The 23,859-nt window shown below is 36.8% G+C and overlaps 1 protein-coding gene across 1 annotated transcript in view; it reads left to right on the forward strand.

The window, feature by feature from the left end:
- The first annotated feature begins 3,118 nt into the window (after positions 1–3,118).
- Positions 3,119–23,859, forward strand: part of ALDH1A1 (aldehyde dehydrogenase 1 family member A1) — a 51,221-nt gene continuing 30,480 nt past the window's right edge. The window contains exons 1-3 of the mRNA XM_063080436.1: positions 3,119–3,261; positions 15,540–15,644; positions 21,979–22,119. Of these exons, the coding sequence (XP_062936506.1) occupies positions 3,136–3,261; positions 15,540–15,644; positions 21,979–22,119 (372 nt within the window). The 5' untranslated portion in view covers positions 3,119–3,135. The remainder of the gene's footprint in view (positions 3,262–15,539; positions 15,645–21,978; positions 22,120–23,859) is intronic.

Below are 23,859 nucleotides of genomic sequence, written 5' to 3' on the forward strand. Positions count from 1 at the left end.
GGAAGACCGTGAGTGGGCAAGGCCAGCTTCACTAAATTGATCTAGGATTTTGAAATCAGAAAGTGTGCAAAGAAGCTGCCTTAGCTCATACAGGCTGCTGTAACAGAAACACTGTAGACTAGCAGGCTGGCTTGTAAACAACAGAAATTTATTTCTCACGGTCCTGGAGGCTGAACAACACCTTCTTGCTCTGCCCCACATGGTGAAAAGGGTGAGGGATCTCTCTGCAGTTTCTTTATTCCATTCATGAGGGCTCCACCTTTGCGACCAAATTACTTCCAAAAGCCCTCCCCGCCATACCATCACCTTGGGGGCTAGTATTTCAACCTATGCGTTTTGAGGGGATACAAACACTCAGTCCATAGCTAAAGCTAATTTTATTTTACCAGACATTAAGTTTTAACAAATTTGATTTTATTTTTATTTCAGTTACTAATGTGGGTGGGTGGTTAGACTCCTTTTATCTTTTCAGTAATTGAAGCTCGAATGGAGTTCTGGAGAGGTTTGCTGTGAAATGAGAGAGAACTTTCAGTAACGGTTGAAGTCATGGACTCTGTGATTCTTGGTATAATAACAGCTTTCACAAAGGGCTAGAAGAAGGCACATTCAGCAGATGAATAAACTATTCTCTTGTATTTCTTATTTCTCTCCCGCTTCCCTGTGTGTGAGTGTGTGTGTGTAACTTAGCTTGTTCCTAAGAAGAAAAAGAAGATTAAACATTCTTTGTCTATTACCCCCAAGTTAAAGTACCAGCCCCTGCCCTGTTGCATAATCTTGGCATGCCATAAAAATACACAGCCCTGGCTCCAGTCTTGAAGTGTGCCTCTGTGGCCTCCATGTTCTCACCAAAGCCATTTTTCCCTCTGTAAGGGAGGGAAGTGGTCTGATAAAGCCTTTTACCCTTGTAAGGATTCCCAGGAATATACTATTCTATAAGATAAGCTCTAGAGGCAGGGTGATGTTACCTCAAAAACATCTATCTCAGGCCCTGTGGTTTCTGGACAAAAAAGAACTTCCCTTCAAGTGAGGTTAAGGTTGGAGAATTACGGATGCGTAAATAATACTTAATAAATATTTGTTGAAATTAAATGGGCAGGTGTGGTAACCTGTCTCCAAAGCTACTCCTTTTGCCTACATTCAGTAATGCTTGGAATAAAGGGACTGTTCTTATGTAATTAACCAATAAAATACAACCAAGGAAGAGGATAGAGGGAGGGAGATGATATGCCCAAAGTGCTGTGAAGCCTGAAGCTTTCACTGCCTAGACATCAAATAAACCAGTGTTTGACTTCACTAACAACTGCGATGCTGGAAGCAGGAGCAAGCTGCAAAGCACAGCTGTTTGGGCATGGCCAGAGCACCACTCTGCAAGTTATGTAACAGCTGTTGTGTAATTGCGCATTTAACTCAAAACACATTTTTGAAAGAGAAAACAATTAGATTTTCCAAAAAAAAAAAAAAAAAAAAAAAAATGAGAGAGAGAAAGAGAAATGTAGAAACAACGCAGAAGTTTCTTTCTGGTCCTCAAACATCAGTCACAGGGGAGTCAAGGACGTAGCAAACAGTATTGCCTTAGAATCTAAGGGGTTAGCCAATGCATCAGATCTGGGCTGCCTTCTGTTTTTGTAACTAAAATTGTATCGGAAAACACCTATACCCATTGATTTACCTATTGCCTAGTAGTCAACTAAGTTACAACAGAAACCATCTGGCCTAGAAACATGGAAATATTTACTATCTCTTCCTCTATAGAAAAAAATTTGGTGCCCCTGCCTTCCATGAGTAAAAGGTTAAGCTTAAGTGCTTATGAGGGTGACTATTGACATAGAGAACCAAAGCAGCTGATTCTTGAACCCATCTGGGTATCCCCTTGTGCAGAAGAGGGCAGAGAGAATAAATAGGAACCAGAGCCCACGTTTTAGAGTCAGGCTGGCCTGAAATGAAATTCTGGTCTTGCACTTATTAGATCTGTGACCAAAAGCAAGCTACACACCTTCTTGATGTCTATAAAATGAGGATACTAAGTGAGGATGAAAAGGGAAACTAAAACTCCCGTACCTGATTTGGAAAAATCAATTCAGTTATTCTTACTTTCCCTGTCTAAATCCCATATTCAGGGGAGCTGGCAATTTTCAGTGGAAAAAAATTGTTGTTAATTCTTAATAATCAGAGTGTCCAAAGTACTCCACATTATTCATACTGTAACTCTTGCTAGACCTTCAATACTTAAAATGGGAATAGTACATTTAAAATTTGTCCTTTTTGAATGTTCCCAGCTTAAAATATCAAGAATTTGAGTTATTTGGGAGTTTTTCTTTATTTTTTTCCTTTTACAACTGCCTATATCAATGACTGATTAAAATAGAAAATGTTCAAAACCAGAAACTTTAAAAGAATTTTCACAGATGATATTGCCATATTGCTAATTGTGGTGGCTGTGTGTGACGGTGTATTCTGAGTTCCCTAAAAGTCCTGCTGACCTTTCTATTCGCATATATAAAATAAAGATCACGTACAACTTCTGAAACCACAGTAGGTCTACTTACCTAGCACTGAAAATACTTGATTGATATGATTTTTTGATTTTTTGATTTTTTAAAGCTGACTTAGGATAGGTTCTAGACAGAGGATCTCTCTTCCCCAAGCAGCACCCTGATTTTCTGGGAGATGGACTGTTTTGCTGACGGCATTGTCCTGAAGTCACCTGGCTAGGGAACTCCCTTCATCAGCTTCTACTGAGAACAAGTGTCCTTTTAGACTTTTTCAATCCTCAATTCTCCGATTCCAAGTCTGTCAGAGAACAGAAAGTTACATAGTAGCATAAAAAGCATGAAAAGTCAAAAAAAAATAATAACTGGCTTTAGTGGCCAGAGCAGCTGTGCTGTATACCCTTATCAGAGGTTTCGGCTTTGTAAATTAATTCATCTGCAAATAGTGCACTGTCTCCAGATGCAACTTCAATGCTGGAGCGCTGGTTTCTAAAGGATTTAAGTTTAAAGTCAAAGGCTTCCTGCCCTAGGTGTTACAAATAAGTAGTGTCGTTTTCTTTTTTGCTCTGAGTTCGTTCATCCAATCATATCCCAGTATGCAAATAAACCTTAGCCCGTGCAGATAAAAAGGAACAAATAAAGCCAAATGCTCTATCAGAACCAAATTTCTGAGCCTGTCACCTGCATTCCAGGAGCCAAACCAGCAATGTCATCCTCAGGCATGCCAGACATACCAGCCCCACTCACCAATTTGAAGATACAATATACTCAGGTTAGTAAAAATTGTATTTGCTGCTTTGACTTGGGTTTTTAAAAACTACATTTATTTAAAGCATTAAAGGTCAATTTAGATAAACTTGTGTAAAGAGTCCTTTGCAAATACAAAAATAACAAGGCTTGCAAAATGCAGGTGTGATCAAATAGTAAATTCTAAGTCATATCAGACAACTTTTCATAAATGTATTTCTTAAAATATTTCCAAGTGAAAGGAACTCTCTTCTGTATAAAAGGTTCTTATACCAGGATCCAGTGGACTTTCCTAAGCAGTTCTGTTAAGCTCAGTATATCAGCATGTATGATAAGAGAAGCAAACACTCACTAGAGAAACTTACTGGAAAGAGCCAAACAAGTGAGAAATGATTTTTAAGAGAAGAAACAGAGCATACCAAAATAACATAATTTTTCAATATGTTTAATAAAAATGAGGATTGAAATGGGAAGACTTAACTCTGATAATTGGATGAAAGTTCCTGTTTCAAAAAAACTTCAAATGGACTTGCATTATTTTGCGTATGTTGCAAAAGAAAGCGTTCTTATCTATTTCTTCAGACACGTTTGTTGCCATTGGAGCAGATGTGTAATTGTTAACTGAAAAATATTTAGAGAAACAAGAGCAGAAGCCAGATCCCGATTTCAAAATCTACAGCTAGGGAGAACTAGGAAATGGATCCTGCTGGAGTCGTTCTGAGAGTGTCTCTGAACTTTGTCTGTTTCACACGTTACATGCCAGTATCCTGTCAGAGCCTAGAACTCCAAAACAAACAAAACAAACAAACGAAACAAAACAAACAAACGAAATAACAGTCTAACCGAAATCACTTCAAGTTAGCTTTATGGTGTGATGCAGAAAGTAAGGTAAGAAATGAACTATTATGACTCAGCCATTTTGCTTCTGAATTAACCAATGAAAACCCAAGAGCATTATATTTAATGATAAAGTAAAAGTTCCCACTATTATATGTTTATTTCCTTACTTGTAACCACGGATAGTTTTGAAATCCTAAGATCTGCGACTTTGTCATTTTCACAAGCCCAGGGAATGAGGAAGTTGCTCAGCTGATTGGTTCTTTTCCTTAGGGGTGTCAGCAGAAATCACATTGTGCCTTTAACATGTTGACCGGCAGCTATGAACTCTATTCAGGTATTATTTTCACAAGGTTTCATAAAAGGGGAAATTTTTTTCCCTTTAATTTTATTTCAAACAAAAACATGAAAAATGTAGTGAGTCGATAGCCCCAAACAATTTACATTTGGCAAAGATATGCCCCAAAGATTCCAGGACTCCAGCCTCCCTCACTTTCTTATTCCAAGTTTTTCATTCATAAGAAATTTCAATTCAAAGTAGGTACATTTAAAAATAATTCATGAAGATCAAAAGTGTTGACATTGCTTAGATTATTTCATTACTATTATTTAAAGGAGTTTAGTTTTTCTATGATGCTACCTGGGAAGATATTTTGGTAGTCTGGATTCCCACTTCTCCCCCACTTTTTAATTTGGCTTTGCAGAAGTTTGCAAAGTCTTCCTTATATATGTATCTCAAGAAAGCTTTAATGTGAAATAATCTTTCTGCTGAATTACGCTTCATTTAGTAGTTATTAATTAACCATGTAAGAAAGCACTAGGTAAATGAGAGAGAACTTAAAATCTAACACACGAGCACAGATCTAGCAATCCCTTAACACAGAGAGAGGTTTTTAGGATTGAAATGCCCTGTTCCCTTCAAAGTCATTGGAGAAGAACATCTTTCTAGGGAAAATGACTGGCCTAAGTGTTAAAAAGAGGGGAAGATTCAAATGCAGGCGTTTGCTCTGCATTTACGAACTTCTCTGAGTGAAAATACCCAATGCAAGTCAGTGAATTTTGATTTCTCACATATTCTATATAAATCTGTTCTGCTTAGATAGCATTTTATTGTTTGACTTACCGGTTAAAACTTTTTCACACTTGGGAGGACAGCAGTTATGTATGTGATTAAATCTAAATGGGTGAGCTTTTTCAAATGCCTTTGCATTTTCTTTTTACTGTGTCCCACTAAAGAATTGTATTGGATTTGCCAGAGGAGTTGGAAAAATGATGGTTATTAACTAAATTTCCTGGTTTCAAACCCAGTAAGCAGGGATTTTATAGTGTCTGAGGAATTACCTTCTGTGATCAGCCCCTAAACCCCTGCATTTTTTTTTTCCTCTTACTACTTTAATGCCCTTCTTTATTAGTGCTAGAAATATGTTGGTAGGTGGGGCAAGGCGGAAGGAAGAGACAAGTAGGGTTAAGTATCAAAAAATTATTACAACTATTATGGAAGAGCTACAAACCCTCAAGCTTGAGACTGCTTTTCATCCAAACAAAAGAATTCATTGATGCATATTTTTGATGACTTATTTTCTAGTACAGCCTGATTATTTTTTTGCGGGTAGATACAGCGGAGATCAGAACTTAAGAAATACTTTCTAAAATGATACAAAAGTTTTTGGAGTTTAAAACCTCAATAACATCATTATAAATCCACATGAACTCGGATCCCATCCCTCTCCTCATCTTTCCCTTTTCCAACTCTAAATGAATCCCACATCTGTTTTATTGAGCCTTTACATGAAGAGCTTCTTTGAAAGGTATATGGTCATTGGGCAGACTACTTTACCTCTCTCTGCTTCGGTTTGCTTGCTTATAAAATGGGGATTATAAAGATACCTATTTCCTAAGGTGGATGAAAGTATTAAATGAATTTAATGCATATAAAGCACTTGAAATAGTGTCTGGCACAAGGGAAGTGATTGATTAATATTAACTGTACTAGTCCTATTTACTTTTCTGAATCCTTTCCAGTTTTTCCAGAATTTTCTCTTTTACCCAATCTTTCCTAGACCTGTTTCCCACAAGTGTTCCTCTCATCTAATTTTCTTCTCCTAGTTTTTCTGTCACTCTGTCTTGCACAGTCATGTCCCATCTGACAAAGATTGCACTGGAGCGAAGTTCCGAGGGTTTATCCAGGATTTCAGGGATCAAGAGTTTTCTCTTACAGGATTTGGTAACTTTGTTTTCCACTCTTTCTTCACAATATGGTTACTAGACCTTTATTAAAGAAAAAAAAAAAAGATGAATAGATAATGCAAGAAGACAGCTTTCTCAGACAGGATTCAACCCCCCCAAATGTTTAACTTAATTATTAAACTTAACATATTAAACAACAGTTTGTTCGTGCTAGGAAAGATCTTCCTCAGCTGATGACTTTTCACGCACACATACACACGCACACAGGAAAGAATTATAGCTAAAATTCATCGAGTTTCCTCTGCCAGCGATTGCTGAAGTTCCTTACAATGATTTCATTCAGTCCTCACAATAACCCTATGAGTAGGTTACAACTCCCGTTTTACAGATGAGGGAACTCAGGACAGCATAGCTAAGTAACTTGCCTAAAGTTACACAGATAGTAAGTGACAAAGCTAGGCTTGGACTGCTGCCGGTCTGAGCCCTCACAAATGACTTGTCAGTGGCCAGTACCACTACGCTGGGGCATCGAGTTGCCAGCACCCTGTTTTGTCCTTTATTCTGACTTTCCTTTGCCTGTTCCTGATAACTGAAGGCTTGCACGAATGCTTCCACTGCTGCTCAGCTGTTCCCAGGCCAACAGGAGGAAGTTTGCCATTGACTCAGAAAAAGTGGAGAACAGTAGGGAAGGTTGGAAGGAAACAGGTTTTCTGCTTTGATTGAAAAGATGGGGCTTGGGCTGGGAGAGGCTGTGAAGCAGAGTACTTTGACACAGGTGTCCAATTTCTATGAGAACTACCTTTCTTCAACTCCTACGGAATACTCTTTGGTTAGAGTAGGAGATTACTTTCTGAGATCTCTGGTTTGTTTACCCTTCTGGGCTAAAGATATATTTTCAATAGAGAAGAGTTATGAATCATCGAATACTATGTGCTAGGCACAATTTGAAGTTTTTTGTGTGTTTTTTTTTTTTTCCTTCACTATTTTCTCTTAAATTCTTACAACAGTCAAATCCAGGCCAAGTGCATTTCCAAATACCATGTTTCTTCACTCCTTTCTCCCATTTTCCTCTTCCATCTATTTAATATCATTGAATGACTGATCTGTGCTAGGTCTTATGATGTAAGAAGGCTGATACGATTCTTGTGTCGTGGAGCTTCTATTCCTGGAAGGTATGTGGGAGAGTGTGGGGCAGAAAAAAAGCAAGTGAGAGAATACTTTAGTCACAGATTATGACAAATGCTAAATTGAAGAAAACTGAAAGCCGAGAGAATAGGAGGGGAAAAGCTTACTTTTGATGAGGTTGTTAGGAGTGGTGCCTTTAAGGAAGGAACTTTGAAGGTAATCCCAGGGGATGCAGAGAATAAGGTGTGGAGTTGGGAGGAACAAAGACCAGAGGTGACAGCACATGCAAAGACCCTGCAGACAATTGCTTGTTATGTTCAAAGAGCTAAAACGGCTGGAGTAAAGTGGGTAGGGGAAAGAACTGCTGAGATACAGGCGGGGCCGGGGTTGACTCAGGGGTTCTATTTGAGGGAAACCACTGATGGGTGCTTAAAACAGGACAGGATTTAGGTTCAAGGCAAAGCTGACTGTTCTGTGGCATTGCTTTCATTTGGGAAATCTTTTTAACTGAAGCGATATTTTGTTTGTTCTGGGCTTGGAAGCAGTTGGACAAATAGCTGCTTGGCTGCAAGGTGCAGTGGTTTAACGAGATAAACCCGGCTTCAGTTTCTAGCATTTGTACTTATTTAAAGATGTGACCTTGGCCAACCTTCTAATCTCCTTGAGCTTTGGTTCTCCTATCTGTTCGCTGGGAATAATAATGACTACCAAGGAAAGTAGCTGTGAAAATTCAGTAAGGTCATTTGTGGAAAGTGCCTGGCATTATTAACTACTTGGTCCCTTTTCTCTTTAACTCCCCTTTCCAAGATGACTCCTAGAATTCCCAAAATGATTCAGCTTCCCAGGAAAGTAGAATTTATACTTGTGTAGCCTGTCACAGTCCAAAACCAATTTCATCTATTTATGTCACTAGAGGCTCATAATTAACCACAGGAAGGAGCTAGAGAGGATGTTACTATGGCCCCATTTTAAAGCTGAGGAACCTGAGCTCAGAGAGTATAACTGACTCACTTAAGGTCACACAGCTCTTGAGACACAAAAAACTGGATTCGGAATCTTTTCATTTCAGATCTGATACTTTTCCATATATCATTTTTCTCCCAAATACTAAAAACAGTAGTACTCAAATCTCACTCAAGCAAACCTAATCAACAAAAATCCTATTCTAAAGTAACACATATCCTAAGAGAAAGTATTATCCCCCGTAATTGTCTCTAACAACTGCTTTCACACCTATTATTGCATTCGTATCATTCATTCCTTACTCTGATTGAGAGAGTAGGTGTGGGCTGAGCTCTGAGATTCTTCATTCCTGATAGTCATCCAAGTTTGGGTGGTGCTACTTAAAATGTAGTCTGTTGACCAGCAACAATCTAAAAGTTTGGGTCAGTCTTATAACTTTACCTGCAGCAAACACCACTGGTTATTTAGGGATCTGGAGTCCTGTTTCTCTCAGAAACTAACTCACACGCTGCCAGGTCAGACCACTTACCTTCGCCTGTAGACAGTGCCAGGGCCCAGCAGGAACCAGACTGTGGCCACAAACCAGAATCTGAACCAACCATCTGTTTTACTCCTAAAGCATAATCATTTACATACAATGCAATATTTTAGCTAATTTCTCAGGACTGCTACGTTGGCAAATTGTTTTCTTTCCTGCTTCAAGAAAAACAAAAATCAACAAAAATCCTAAAGTAAATAACACATATCCTAAGAGGTATTACGCCCATCCATTTCACAAGGACTCTGGGTACTACAGGTGTTCACATGATTATTTTTAACATGGACTTTACCTCTTTAATTTGTCACTAATTACTTGACAGAATGAGAGGGGTGGGTGAGAAACACTTAAAGAATATGATAAACAACTTCTCTGAAGAGCAACCCAGAGTGAAGGTAATGCCTCTGAAATAGTGTGGGTAATCTATAGGATGATATAATTCAGATCAGCATAAAAGAAACCTCATGGTAATACAGACATTCATTTATTGTAATGTTGGAATTGTTAATGGAAATTTTTTTTGCTGGGAATTTGCACAAATATTACAGTTCTCAAAACTTTGCGTGAACTGCTACTTCCCCAAGCCTAGGTCCCATTATCTACTTTTGCTGCACTTGCAGTGTGTTTTTAGAAGTTGAAGGAATACAAATAACAAATAATCGAATTATGCTCTACATTTGGCATTTTCTTTAGAAGGAAGAGGGCTTACATGCAATCAATCATGTTATTGCCTCTTGATACTGTTAAATATTAAATACTTACAGAACTTTCTCATGCTTTTGCATCTTACCTCTTTGATACATACATGTATGATGTACAGAAGTTGTTGGCAAGTATTTTTGTCATCTCGTAGAGATAGTGTAGCTCAGAAAAAAAAAAAAATGCTATGGGATCTTTTCTTTTTCCCTGACTGAATTGAAAAGGCTGAAGTGGTTTTTCAAACAAGAGAAAAAAGAGTATACACCCATGTTACTAAAGTCAGATTATAATATAAAACAGAAATGGAAGGAAAATTTTATTTCTCCTATTTTTGTTTTGGTCATTCTCTCATTTTGTTTTCATTCCTTTGGCTGCAGTTAGATATGTTCCTCCCATCTGTTATTTCCTCCTTAATTTCCTCCTATATTTTTCTGCTTTGAGTCTCAGTGTTTTGCTTTGCTGCCTCAGGGTTTGGAGTGAAAGTAGTTGCCAGAGGATCTAGCTTTGATTCTTTTAAATGTTTAACACCCCACCTGACTTTTGTTCAGTCTCTGTCTTAATATTCATCCCTACCTCTTTCTCTCCTTAGTCCCCACGGTCTTTGGTACTTTTGGATTTCTAAGGCTGAGAAAAGGCTTACACCTTCACAGCATACATCACTCTCTACGCATTTACACCACCACCCATCCCTCTCCATGCTGTGACCCAGGCTCTTAGGTTGGAAATCCACACAGCTGACATAAAATGGGGACGCTCATCACCCTCCCCCTCCTTTGCAATATCTTAAAAGAAATCCTTTGTGCATTGAAAATGTGATCTGTTAAAATCTGTCTGCCACCAAGAAAGTATTGGCTTCTCTTACAGGACCTAGAGCCGCTGGCCCAGTTGCAGCCCTGCAGAGACAATGTGAATTTAGGGCACCCTGAGTATCTGTTGGAGGCAGTCAGGGCTCTCTGCATTAGTCAGTAGGCTTCAAAATCTTATAGCAGCAGATAAGGCTAATAGTTCTTTATTTTGCCCATTAGTCAAATCCAGCTTGATCCAAGCCAGAAATATTTTGAGAAAGTATTTACTCATTTAGTTGTAGCTTTATACCTAAATACATTAGAATTTGGAATTTTAAATACATTAGAATTTAGCTTTATAGCTAAATACATTAAGACATAGTAACTTTTACTCTGGAAAGGCAATATTTTCTTTTAAAGTTATGGCTTCCTCTTGGACACTAAACTGCATCCAGGAAACAGCCACTAGTGTGTGAAAGGTAATATGATATATCTCTTAAAATCTGACATATTTGAAACTTAGAGTAAAAATCAGTTTTTAAGTTGCCTCAACATTCCCATTGATTGTTTGCCTGTATAAAAATAACTTGAAGTCCAAGGGTACGTGTAAGCATCTGTAAATTCCAATCAGTAATGTGAACTTAAAGTTGATGTCTACTATACATATATATTAGAAAGTACCCTGCATTTAAAATTCATAATTAGAGTATAGTTAATATAATAGTTAAATAGGACCCAAGAATATTTTACTTATATCATCCCTTTTCCTCTAAGCTTACTGAAGGCAAATGGTAAATGGAAAACGAGGTTGATGCCATGAAAGATCATTTCAACGGGCCTAAAACAGATTTAATAATTATTACAACAAACTTGCAGTTGCCTAGACTTCTCCATGTAATCATTTTAATGTAGCTACAGGAAGAGTGATTATTCAAAAACATTTGATCACGCAGTTAACTAGGAAGTCGATGCCAAATGTAAAGCTGGGACAAAATTATAACAGAAAAAAAGATAATAAGGTACTTCCTACCAGTAAGTGCTCCAAAGCAAAGGGAAAGAAAAGAATGGTGCAGTACCTGGCCCTTATAGCAAACTTGATCATCACTTCATCTATGCTAAGTTCTGTTTTTAATCTATAGGATCTCTGTTAATGGGAGAATGTACGTAATTCATAATTTGCAGACCCTACTGCTACATCACTCAACTCTAAAGCCTTCTAACCTCATGCTTGAATTATTAAAGTCATCTCTGGGCTAGTCTCCTGGACATTGGTTGCTCTACTCCAGATCAACTTTAGGTACTTTAAAATCATTATTCCTAAAATATGCATTTGATCCTGTCACTCTCTTATTCCATCCAGGATAGAGTTCAAGCTTCTCACTCTGGGGATCAAGATCCATCACAAACTGACTTCATTTTCAGACCTTTAAAAACATTATGACCTTATCTATGAGTTGTTTCCACTGGAACTCTCTGTTTGGGGCCGATCTCTTTGCTGTATTATGAAGATCCCAAGGTTGGTCCCTCCCCTTGCTCATTGTTTTCCCACCAGTCCAGTTCCTTCCTTCAAGGAGTATTCTTCCAGCCTGCTTCCCTTTCTTCTATGAGTCCTGCTATGCAACTTATTGGCTAAAGCAATGCTTTGGCCATTTTATTTTACCACCTTTAATTCTTTACTGGGTGGTCTTGAAGTAAGTACAGTGTCCTCTAGACTATAAGCCCCTTGAGAGCAGGGGCCATAGCTAACTCATCTTGCATTTTCCCACAGTACCTCCCGGAGTATGTCTCAAGTACTTACTCATTATCTGACAAACACTTTTCTGATAAAATAAAAGTGACCGTTCAGGATTATGCAAATGTGAGCACAAGTTCAAACAAAAGTTGGGTTCATGGTGATGTTTATATTAAAGGTTGAAACTAAATAATGCAGAGCAGTTCCTGGTAATTTGGAATCATCTACAGCTGATCACTTCAGTTGCCTGTAGGCTGCCAGATAAACCTGTGTTGTTCCTTTCGGTTAATGCTCATTTACAAGACATTTACTGACTTTAATCTGAAGGCAGAGTTTTACATAAGCTTAGACACAAGATTCTGATAATAAAACTAGAAGGTACATACATGTTGTAATGATTCCATCATCAGAAGAGATTACATGAAGAGAGTAAAATAAACTCTCATGTGTTGAGAGAATATTATTGAGAGCACGAATCCACAAATTATCACAGACCTAAGAATAAGAGAACTCAGGTGAGAGCTGGAAATTTTCACCATAGGCCTAACAAAATGTAATTAGTTCCGCATGCCGTTTTTCTTGTATTATACTGTAGAAGTATAATTTTACTAAAATGATAGTAAAATAATAGTAGTATTATAGTAAAATGTAGGAGTTCTAGGTACGTTCTCTCAGTTTAGAGATATAAAGTCTGAGGAGGCAATACAATCTTTAGGCAGAGGGAAGGCAGAATTAGCAAGTGTGAGTGAATCTGATGCAGGTTGTGAAAGGCTGATTAAAAAAATAGAGGGCAGGTACCATGACGTCTCTAGTTTTTTGTTTGGAATTTCATGGACTGGTATATAGATATTTAACTGTAACACAAAGCAGAGCATAAGTAATTTAATCGAAGTAGACTAAAAAAAGGTTATACTGGAAAAGAGAAGAGGTTACATCCAATTGGGCAACTAGTGAAAGCTTCAGAAGGAGATAACGGGCTAAACCACAGGAGGGAGAGACAGGGAGAGAGAATGTGAATGAGCAAAAACTTTAGAACTTTAGTTTGGGGTGAGAGCAGCATAAAGCTAGAAATGACAATGAGCTGAATTTGGGACAAGTTGATGAAGGTAGTTTCCAGCCATCCCTTGGGAAGAAAAATATTAAGTGGTAATGGCTAAGGATGAAGCAAAGAAAATACTCTTTAAGAGGAATTATGGCATACTGGAAAATGTGTTTCTGATAGCTAGAGTGCTGATTTACACTGAGACATCAAGCAAGTCAACACTTTAATCTGAAGTTATCTTTCTCCCAGTCGAACTAAGATGCTAGTGTTTTTTCTCGAAGGATACTATGATGAATTTTATCATCTTTATCTGTATTCAATGAGAATACAAGGATTTTCCTGATACTTCCATTCTTTCTCCTACCCCCATATATGTCTCTGCACATTTAGTCTCCTCATCTGACCTGCTTTGGACCCCTTCACCCTTTACTTATTCATGCCCACATCTTTTTTCAGTCAGTTCCAGGCTAGCACTACAATTCTTTTGAACTCCTTCAACTATATAGGATGATGCTGTTTTGTTGTATTTTTATGTTATGTTGAATACTTGTTGGTGTGAACAGGCAAACAAGGAGGCTGATCCTCCTCCCATCTTGCAGCAAATCACGAATATAGTATGCTCGTGGGAATACTATGGGTCTTATCCGTGACTAGTTGACTCTTTGTAGGTTCTCTGATTCAATTCTAAGTTTTTATTCAATAACAATTTACTGAGGCTAAAATCACTTGAGGGCTGGGATTGTGTTGGACACTGAGGATAAACCAGAAAACCGGGAAACATAGTCCTTGACCTTACGGAGCTTACAGCTGGAAAGGAAAGGCAGACATTTAAAAATGAGTATTTAAAAGGGACAAATTTCACAATAGTAGTTTTGGAAACTAAGGAAATATTTTTGTCTAAATAATCTTGTAAATACAGAATGAATTAATTATCCAAACATTTAAGGATACATAGTAATATACATTTTATTAATTTGGTAAAATTATAAGCAGTGTTGTAGATGCTGCATAATAGAGTATCTAACTTAGTGAAAATGTTAAGTTAATTTAAAAGACTGCTTTTATGTCAAATATGCACAATATAAGTAACTAATCTAACAATATATGATTTTGATAGACGTTACCAGGAAATTTTTAATAATTAAGTGATTTGAGTTTAGTATAGCAACTGGTTTAAACCTCGTTGGGGGGGCAGTGTTCCAATACATACTTCTTCAGAGTTAAACTATTGCTAACTTACCTTTAAATATCAAGTAAGAAGGGGTGTCTGAATTAAATTACATGTTATGAACTAGCACATATATCACCCTTCTTTTAAAATTACATGTATCAAATACCCGTGATTCAAAATTAAATGAACTAGTTCATTTTGTCGTAAGTTTAAGAGAAAGTTGTAATATGTAACATTGCACACTATACTTATGATTGTTTTCATACTTTAATAATAAATAAGAAAAAAGGGAATAAACAAGAAATAAAGGGATGAAAAGAGAGAAAGGAAATCCTAGCTTTTGTCAGAAACAGAACATAGCTTTATTCATCACAAAAGACGTATTTCTTAATTTGGCTGTGTCAAATATTTTTGTCTACTGAAAGGTGAATAAAATATCAAAGCTGGTTCCTTAATGATATGCAAATTCAAGGAAGCAAAAGTCAAAACTGAGACTTTTTGAATGACATATTGATGCTTCTTAATACTTCTATTCTTTTATAGTACACACAGACCAAAATTCCATGTTTTCTAGACCCCTCTGTTTCTTTGGAGGTATGGCTTTTTCTCTTAGGGATCACTAAAAAGTCTAGTAGCTGATTTCACTTGAGGACAAATAAATTATTAGGTTGTCTTTTAAAAAGGAGAATGAAACCACTATGCTTTTAAAAGGTCAATGAAAAATATTCCTAGCCAACTTTTCCTAAGGAAACTTCTTTTAAAGTGCTCCCCCCAAGCTAGCTTTAAAACAATAAAATAAAAGATCCAAAAATAGTCACTTTTGATACCAAATCACCAGTAGCCCAAAATGAGTATATTCAAAATCTGAAGTGGAAATTTAGAAGCAATGATTTATGAAGATCAAGTCCACCAAAGGCTCTGCTCTTGCCTCAAATTAATGGCTCTTCCAGGTAAAAGCATCATTTTCTAGATTGTTTTCTCCAGTCTGTATTTTCTAGTGTTGAAATGACTGCAAACCTTTGTGAAACTTACAAGCATCACTTTATTTTAGTGCGTGTGTGCATATGTATGTGTAAAATATCTTAAACAGCCAAAGAGTTTTTGAGGGGTAAGGGATATTCTTCATTTAGGCATTGTGTAATGCTTTAGTTTAAGCTTATAAAGTTTCCAAACTTTGCTGTATATTTAAATGACTTTTTACCAATTTTCTCTTCATCCCTACAGATCTTCATAAACAATGAATGGCATAATTCAGTGAGTGGCAAAAAATTTCCTGTCTTTAATCCTGCAACTGAAGAGAAACTCTGCCAAGTAGAAGAAGGAGATAAGGTTAGTTTCTGAACACTAGTTTCATTTTATGCCAGGTCTCTTTGTTCCTTGTCATTATTCTGAGCTCCCAAACCCCACGGCAACTTTAAGAAGACATGACATGAAAATATGGCTTTGGGGGCAGTCTGGGGTATTTACAGTGCCCTGTATATACCAAGTTGTCCTTGGTATATACAGGGCACTCAGTAGTCATGTAATGGTGACGAGCCTGTGCTTCTGAGTGTTGTGATGACTTTTTCACATTATTTTTTCTTTATTTGTTTTTCAGTTGAAATAGTGCCTAAATTTATTATACAAACAAACTGCATAAGAAAGAATTGATCATAAGTTTAAAAGAGACAGAAATGCTTTATTCATATAAAATTGTTCTTTTCAAGTTACAAGAGGAAACTAAAACTAAAATTAATATAGGACTTTTCGAACAATATATTACCAAGATATTTCATTAAAAATCATTGAATTAATATTCATTAATACCTTAAACTATTTTTAAATGATTTAAATTGAATAACAAATTAAAAGTATTGCTACTCTCTAGCTAATAACAGTAACAATGAAAACCAACTTTCATTTGGTGATAATTTTTTAAAATTCTAAATACAGTTTTAATTTATATTTGAATCAGCCTAATGGGGAGCAAACTATTGTTAGCGACTTTTACAAATGATGTTGAAGTGGCAGATTTAAAAGTTTGAGTAATTTACTCGAGGTGACATAGCTAATAAATAGTGAAATCAGCATTCAGATGTTGTCCGTCTGACCCCATGGCCTGAGACTGGGAGGGTTACTACTTTACTTGTAATCACAATAAAAGTAAGATAGGGTAATATTAAATAGCCTGGGGATAAGATAGTAAAAGCCTTCAGAATTTTTATCTGAACACATACCTAAAAAAGTGTATGTGTTTTTAAGTCTAATTTGAAATAAATTTTCTGGTATTTGGTTGTCCAGACTTATCAAGCTTTAAATCTCTGTAATGTAAGATAGAAAGAGATAATAAATTCATTTTTCACATTCAACAAGGAGGAATGAATACCTTTTATCAAAAACTTCTAGAGATCCATTCACCACTGCTTTACCTTAAATGTCCCTCTAGTTGCTTGAGTCACTCTAGCAAGCCTGGGGAGGTGAGAAAAGCAATAAAGGACAAGGTGAGGACAGAGTGAGCTCCTGAAAGCTGCCTGCTCTCTCTCTTCATAGGTATAAATGCCACTGAGAGAGAGACTGCAGATCTGTTTGCAGTTTGCAATTAACAAAAGGAAAAATATTCTTGATGTTTTTGCTGTGGAGCTTTGGACATTGAGCTTTGGCACTGGCTTCCAAGCTGAACATCTTGCTTTGCCACTGGGATTAGTTTCAGCAGTAAAAAAAAAAAAAAAAAAAAAAAAAAAAAAAAATCTATGCCTGGTGTTCCAGCTGAAAAATTGTCAGGCAGTCTGAAGACTTTTCCTGGCATACTTTGTGGGATTTATCTTCTTCTTAAAGGAAGAAAAGAAAACTGATGATCACACCAAAAGCCTTAGAAATGTTTTCCCTCCATTTGCTCTGTTCTTATTGACAATTACTCTTGCTCTTGATCAAGAAGCCTCATTAACATCCAGCAAAGCTTCAAATCAGGTCACAACGCTAATCAAATTGGCTGAACATTTGATCTCTCAAACTAAATTGTTTATAATACAAACTTTTCATAGTAAGCAACTGTTTGCTTAACATCTGGCACTCGTATAGTTATATTTTATTTTGGAATTATCCAGAAATTTTTGTCTCTAAATCATTATGGCTGTTGTCATAATTTTGCCCACAAGCCTATAGTAAACTCTAATGACATTGCTCGGTGAAAGGTACAAATCTAGTAAAGTACATAGTCACAGTAAACCTAATATTCTGGAACTAACTCTTTAGATAATGAGCCAAAAGGTTTTAGGGATTAAATTTATGAGTACAATGGAGCTGACAATGGGCTATATACCGCCTTTCAGTGGCATTATAAAGACAGGAGAAGGGGCAAGAACAAATGGAGGTCACAAAGCAAAGGACAGACGTGGGTGGGAACTGTTTTCTTTTCACTTCAGTGGCTCTTTCAGTCAATTGATATTGACTAATTCCAAAAACTGCTTTTAATACTAAAGCGTGACCTAAAAACTAATTGGTGGGGATAAAAGTAAATGTCCATTAGAGTAAGTGCCTATGACAGGTGTAAAAGTAAAACTGGTCTGATAACTATTTTCTCCATCTCTGAATGAATTTGATATGGAAATGTACTATCTGGGAGTGAATGAAGAGTTCAGTCCCTCCTGGACTGTGCTTAAGAGGCGTTTGATATCTCATCATTTGAATTGTCGTCCGTACATTCAGCTTGTGGGTCCTTTCTTCAAAAAAGGAACACTTCAACACACACACAAACCGGGGGGGGGGGGGGGGGGGGGGGGGAAGAAGATATAACAACCACAACTATTTGAAGTTGATACAACAAGCAAACAGAAAGGACATTGTTGGGGGGGAGGGGGGGAGGGAGAAGGGAGGGAGGTTTTGGTGAAGGGGAGCAATAATCAGCTACAATGTATATCAACAAAATAAAAAAAAATAAAAAAAAAAAAAGGAACACTTCAAATACTACAGTCAAAAGTGTCAGTGATGATGGGAAATCCGAATTAATATACTAAATTGCTTTCTAGTTAATTCAAAAATTCTATCTCTGGAAATGCCAGTCTTAGAAAAAAATCCAAGAAATGCTAGTCCTGAAATTAAAACAAACAAAACCTCTTATGCCTAGTAATTTTGAATAATGTAAACATTTTGTTATATCGTGGAATCTGTTAAAAAATGGTTACATAAATTACAAGTAATTTAATTATAGAAGGCGTATCCTTATATGAAGTCAATGTAACATGATGAGTTTATAAGATAGGTAACTAAATTATTAAATATTATTTAACTGCCTATTGTAGGCCCTTAATAGTAAGAACTATTATAGTTTATAATGCACATAGCAGTAAATATTCATTGCAAGGGAGCTCATTATGAAAGCAGCCTTGCAGAACTATGTGAATAGATTTTGAAGTCAGATGTGGGATCAAATTTTCATTCTACTATCTGCTGGGTTTTGTGAGCCATAGTCTACTCGCTCTAAAACAAGGTCCACGACATTTAACTATAGTAGCAACTGTGGAGCTGTAAAGGACTTAACTTAGTGCCTGGAGCTTAATCGACTCATAGCTAGTAGCTATCATCAAGCTGGATTAGTCTGGTGAGAGTTTAGGTAGGTTGTAATATTTGAGCTAAGTCTTAAAGAATGTGTAGGATTTTGAAAGTAAAGTGGTGTGATGGTAGAACATTCTAAGCAAAGAGAAGTACAGGAGAAAAGGTGAGAGGGACCTGGGTCAGATAGAATAGAAAAGATGAGAACACTAAGTTTGGATAGGTGAGGTGGAAAATCAGGCAGAGGAGTTTGGCCTTGAGACTTTAGAAATAAGGGAATAGTTGGAAACATTTGAAAGGGAAAGTGATAAGATAAAATTATTTAAGGAACATTAGCCTGTTGTAATTGGCAAGACAGTTTGGGGAGGGAAGGGAATGAACTTGGAAAGGCTGTTAACAATATGAAATAATAAATGCCTAAAATAGTACAGGGCAGTGAAAACTAAAAGGAAGGATTAAAATATACGAGGGCTGCTGGGAGTTATTTTAAGGTTGTTTTGATTGCTAGGAATACAACAATTGCCACCATTTAATGAACACTTAATGTCTGTCACATAAAAAAATGTGCTTTAAATGTTATTTAATCCTTAAGACAACCCAGTGATGTAACTTACCCCTATTTTAAAGATAAAAAACAACTTCAGAGAAGTCTTGTCACAACATATTTCACTTTAGAATATTTTTCATAGTTTATAATAATAATTGGGGTGATGATTTCATCATATGTTTCTTCCATTTGATTAAATATTTCAAAAGGGTAATCTCCTAACATCACTATTTTATCATTAGCACATTGCTGATAAGAATGTTGCAGAATGAAGCATTTACCAAATCTTTAGAAAGATGGATGGATGGATGGATGGATGGACGGATGGACGGATGGACGGATAGACGGATGGACGGATAGATGGATGGATGGATGGATGGATGGTTGGATGCCTCAAAGTTTACATAGCTAATAAGGAGAAATCAGAAATCAAGTCTCAGTTGTTTTGTTCCAAACTATATATTGACTACCATTAATGTATTTCTGCTCCTGCAAGATTAAATATAAGATGTGAGAGAAGGAGGAGTGTGATCCAAAGGGCATAACCCCAAGAACATCTTTATTTATAGCAGCATTCTCCAGGGACGTGTTTTCCATATGGCAGAGTTATTTGTCTTGACGCCAGTTTCTTCATCTCCTATTGGGAAGCCAGCATGCCTGTGATAGCCCATATTTGGCTAAGGCCAATGGCAGAACACTGAACAGAAGGATCCAAATGAAAGCTGTGTCATACAGAGCTGTTTAAACACAGACCAGCATATATTTTATAAGCTGTGCTATCCACAGATCATTCTGGCAATCTCAGATTCTTGGTGTTTGCTTTTTTTTTTTTTTTTCCCCTCCAAGCAGTGCTCTCTGAATTTAACTTGGAAAAGGTTAGAATCTATGGCATAAAATATAAGGAAACAATGTGATTAACTGAATGCCCAAAATATACACTGTATATGTATTTCTCACGAAAGGCAAGCAATAAATGCATATATTTTATATATTCTCATCTTTCTCTCAAAAGTTAGAGAATGAAATATACCAGTGTGTGATATATTACAGTGAATCTTTGCTTATGGTCAGTAAATATTATCACTTAATCAGACCAAATTACACTTCTAAAATATCCCTCTTTCCCCAGACCAATTTAGTTTGGTGATAAATACTGTAAAAATAGTTTATTTATTTGTATTTTAGTTTACAGGCTTCTAAGTTTGGAGATTCTTCATTGAATACAGCCTTCAGGGGGATATTAATTTGAGGTCCATGCCTCTCCAAGGGGAAAGTGTCATCCTTGGATGGTATTCAGCTTAATTGTGAGCAATTTAAAACAAAATTAGGGTAATTTCATACATACACACACACACACTCATACACACTCACAAACACATACACACCCGGTGATGCAGTCATGATTTGTGGAACATACATAGTTCCATGCAGTGGTCAGTACTATGTACAAAAGAACATTAGAAAGATCTATGTGTTTAAGGTATTTACAACTGATTTGATTAGGACGGGAAGAAAAAGGACACAAGAATTAGTAATAAAAGAGGCCATGGTTTTTGTAGTAGGTAGATTCTTTCTATAGGAGCTCAGAAGAGTTTGGGATAGGGATCTGTGGGGGAGCAAAGCAGCCAGGGCAATGTTTATAACCAAGGCAGATGAGGAAAGACCAGAGGAGCACACCTGGTTTAGAAAAACACAACAGAGAAGAAAGCATGTGTGAAGGTAACGTGGTGACAGCAAGGAGGCTCGACTGAGTGTGGCATCCCTTTCTTCTGTGACTTCTGATTAGTGGGCCATAGTCAAGAAGAAGAAACTGACTTCTTTGCCTTGTGAGTGATTAAAAGGGATCTCTTTGTACCCAGGTGGGAAATGCAGGGTTGTCACATGCAGACCCTTCTCTATACCAGTTCCTCTACCCCATGCTGTTTCCCTCTGCACAAAAGGAAGAAGCACATGTTTACAATGGTTACTCTTCAGCAGCAAGGAAAAGTTCTTATTCACCCTTCAATAGGCTCTTCATGAGAGTGGACAGGCTGTAGAGTCCCCAGACACCCAAGAAGATATTAGCTATGTTGGATCGTGAGCTTTGCCTGGAACCCTTGTAATCCAGTCACCAAATGTGTCGTGAACAGCAAGAGATCCACAGTCCGGCTCTGTTTAAAACTCAGTTCAGCTACTTGTAGTTGTTGACCTTGGGCAAATCTCCTTTCTCTCTGTGCTTCAGTTTCATCTGTGAAATGGGAAACATACCTGTCCTGTAAAAATATTGAGAATTAAATGATTCATGTGTAAAGTTACTACAACATTGCTTGAAATAGGGTAAGCACTCAAATAATAACATCTATTAAAATATTATTATAGTTATATTCTAGGAACATGTGCTAGGAATGTGAGGTTCATCATGCTAAGATTATTCAGCAGTTATAATTCCAGCATTCTGCAGTCCAGTGTATACAATGTGCTAGACCGTGGGCTAATGGAGACACAATGCCTGGTTATGAAGAGCTTCAGTCTATTTTATAGGGTTGTTGCTGTTGGATTTGCTAACCCGATATACTTAGCTTACTGAATTGAATTCCCTTTGACTCACAGGAGGATGTTGACAAAGCAGTGAAGGCTGCAAGACAAGCTTTTCAAATCGGTTCTCCATGGCGTACTATGGATGCTTCCGAGAGGGGGCGGTTACTATACAAGTTGGCTGATTTAATTGAAAGAGATCGTCTGCTGCTGGCAGTGAGTATTAACCAAACTGAATGGGTAGCAAAAGCTCTCAAAAGCATTAGTTGGTTGAACTGGCAAGTCATTTAGGTTTTAGTGATCACTATATGTTCCCTACAGCAAAATGAAAACGTCATCCCCCAGCCCTTATGTAGGACTGTTAACCATGGAGTTTGTTCTCAAATAGTAATCTGCCCTTCAGTTATGTATAATGTTAATTTCTGCTCCCACAATAGATTCCACAGCCTAACTTTGGCAAACCCTGAGTTAAACCAAATTAAAGAAATTTCTTTCCTTTACTCTAGAACTCTTAGAACCTTTAAAAAGGTCAAGGAGTACAGTGTAAATCTCCTACAATGATGTACTGGGTTTCTCAAACTTACTTGACCACTGAACTCTTTCAGTGGAAAATCTATCAAGTTTGTTAAAGGGTACCCAAAATATTTCTCTAAAATAAATCTTATTTCTCCTTATTCTAGCCCACCAATATATTTAATAAAGAGCTATTTTTTTCCCTTCCTGAAATGTGTCTGTTCACAACGGTCATAATTAAATGATGTTCTTGTTATAGGTGAAAAAGGCAAAAAAAAAAAGAAAAAGAAAAAAAAATCCAATCATTGATGTGTTTATAAAAATTGCATTTTTATGTATACTGGTATGTTTGTTTTGTTTTGGGTTTTTTTGTTTATTTTTTTACAGTTTAGCAGTTAGATGAGTCAACACATAAGATGGGTAGGGGAGATATTTATTTTTGTCTTCTCAGTTGGGCATTATCATGAAGCCAATTTAACACAAACCACTACCTAGATCAGGTTTCAGAATAATTTTTTATTACCTTTAAAATCTTAAAATGGAAGTAACAAAGAGGCCTACATTTTTTTAAAAAAATCAACATCAGCAATTATAGTTAATCAAAGGACCATGTATTACTCTGTCAAAGATTCAGCATAATTCAAAATATACAAAAATATGGAACCAGAAGATGTGTGCTATAAAATTATATGAACAAAATGTTCTGTAGGAAGAAAGCAGAAGATAGTAAAATTTGACTTCCCCCATTTATCTGCCCTGTGGATTACAGAGTGTTGACTGCCTCTGTCAGCATAAGACCCCATGGGGGAAAAAGTGCAAGCATACAAAAATCAGATTTGATTCAGTATTGAGATGGTAGGCAGTATAATACAGAGGCAGGACAGCTTTAACAGTGTATCACCTGTGTGTTTCTGCCAGGTGACCATCCCAGCAGAACATTAGATCCTAAAGAGCACTTTAAAGTTCTGCTTAAGAAAATCAGGTAAAGAGGAAATAGATCATCCTGTCACAGTTAGGGCACTAGACTAGAAAATCTTGAGCTTTGTAGCCTGACCATTCAAAGGCTAATTATTATAATAGTGGCAGAACTGGGAGTTTTATAATTAAATATTGTGCTGAAGAAAATTCATGGATTAAAGAGCCAGGTGTTACTTAAGTGTGTGTGAGTAGTTTGGTTATATCCAGGTGAAATGCAAAAATTGAAAATGATTATTAACGCATTATTAGTAGTCACTAACACTAAATTATCACCCACAGTTGATAATTTAGTGTTAGTGACTACACTAACAGATCACACAACAAATGAAATCTTATTGGAACTCTGAACTAAGGAGACTAGGTACTATCTCACTGGCTGTGTAGATTTCAAATTGTGACCAATTCCCAGAAAGGTGGCTAGCTGGAGGACATTCAGAATTCAATAGGAAGAGGCCTAGGGTTTGG

The sequence above is a fragment of the Cynocephalus volans genome, chromosome 16 (assembly GCF_027409185.1).
Source record: "Cynocephalus volans isolate mCynVol1 chromosome 16, mCynVol1.pri, whole genome shotgun sequence".
NCBI lineage: Eukaryota > Metazoa > Chordata > Mammalia > Dermoptera > Cynocephalidae > Cynocephalus > Cynocephalus volans.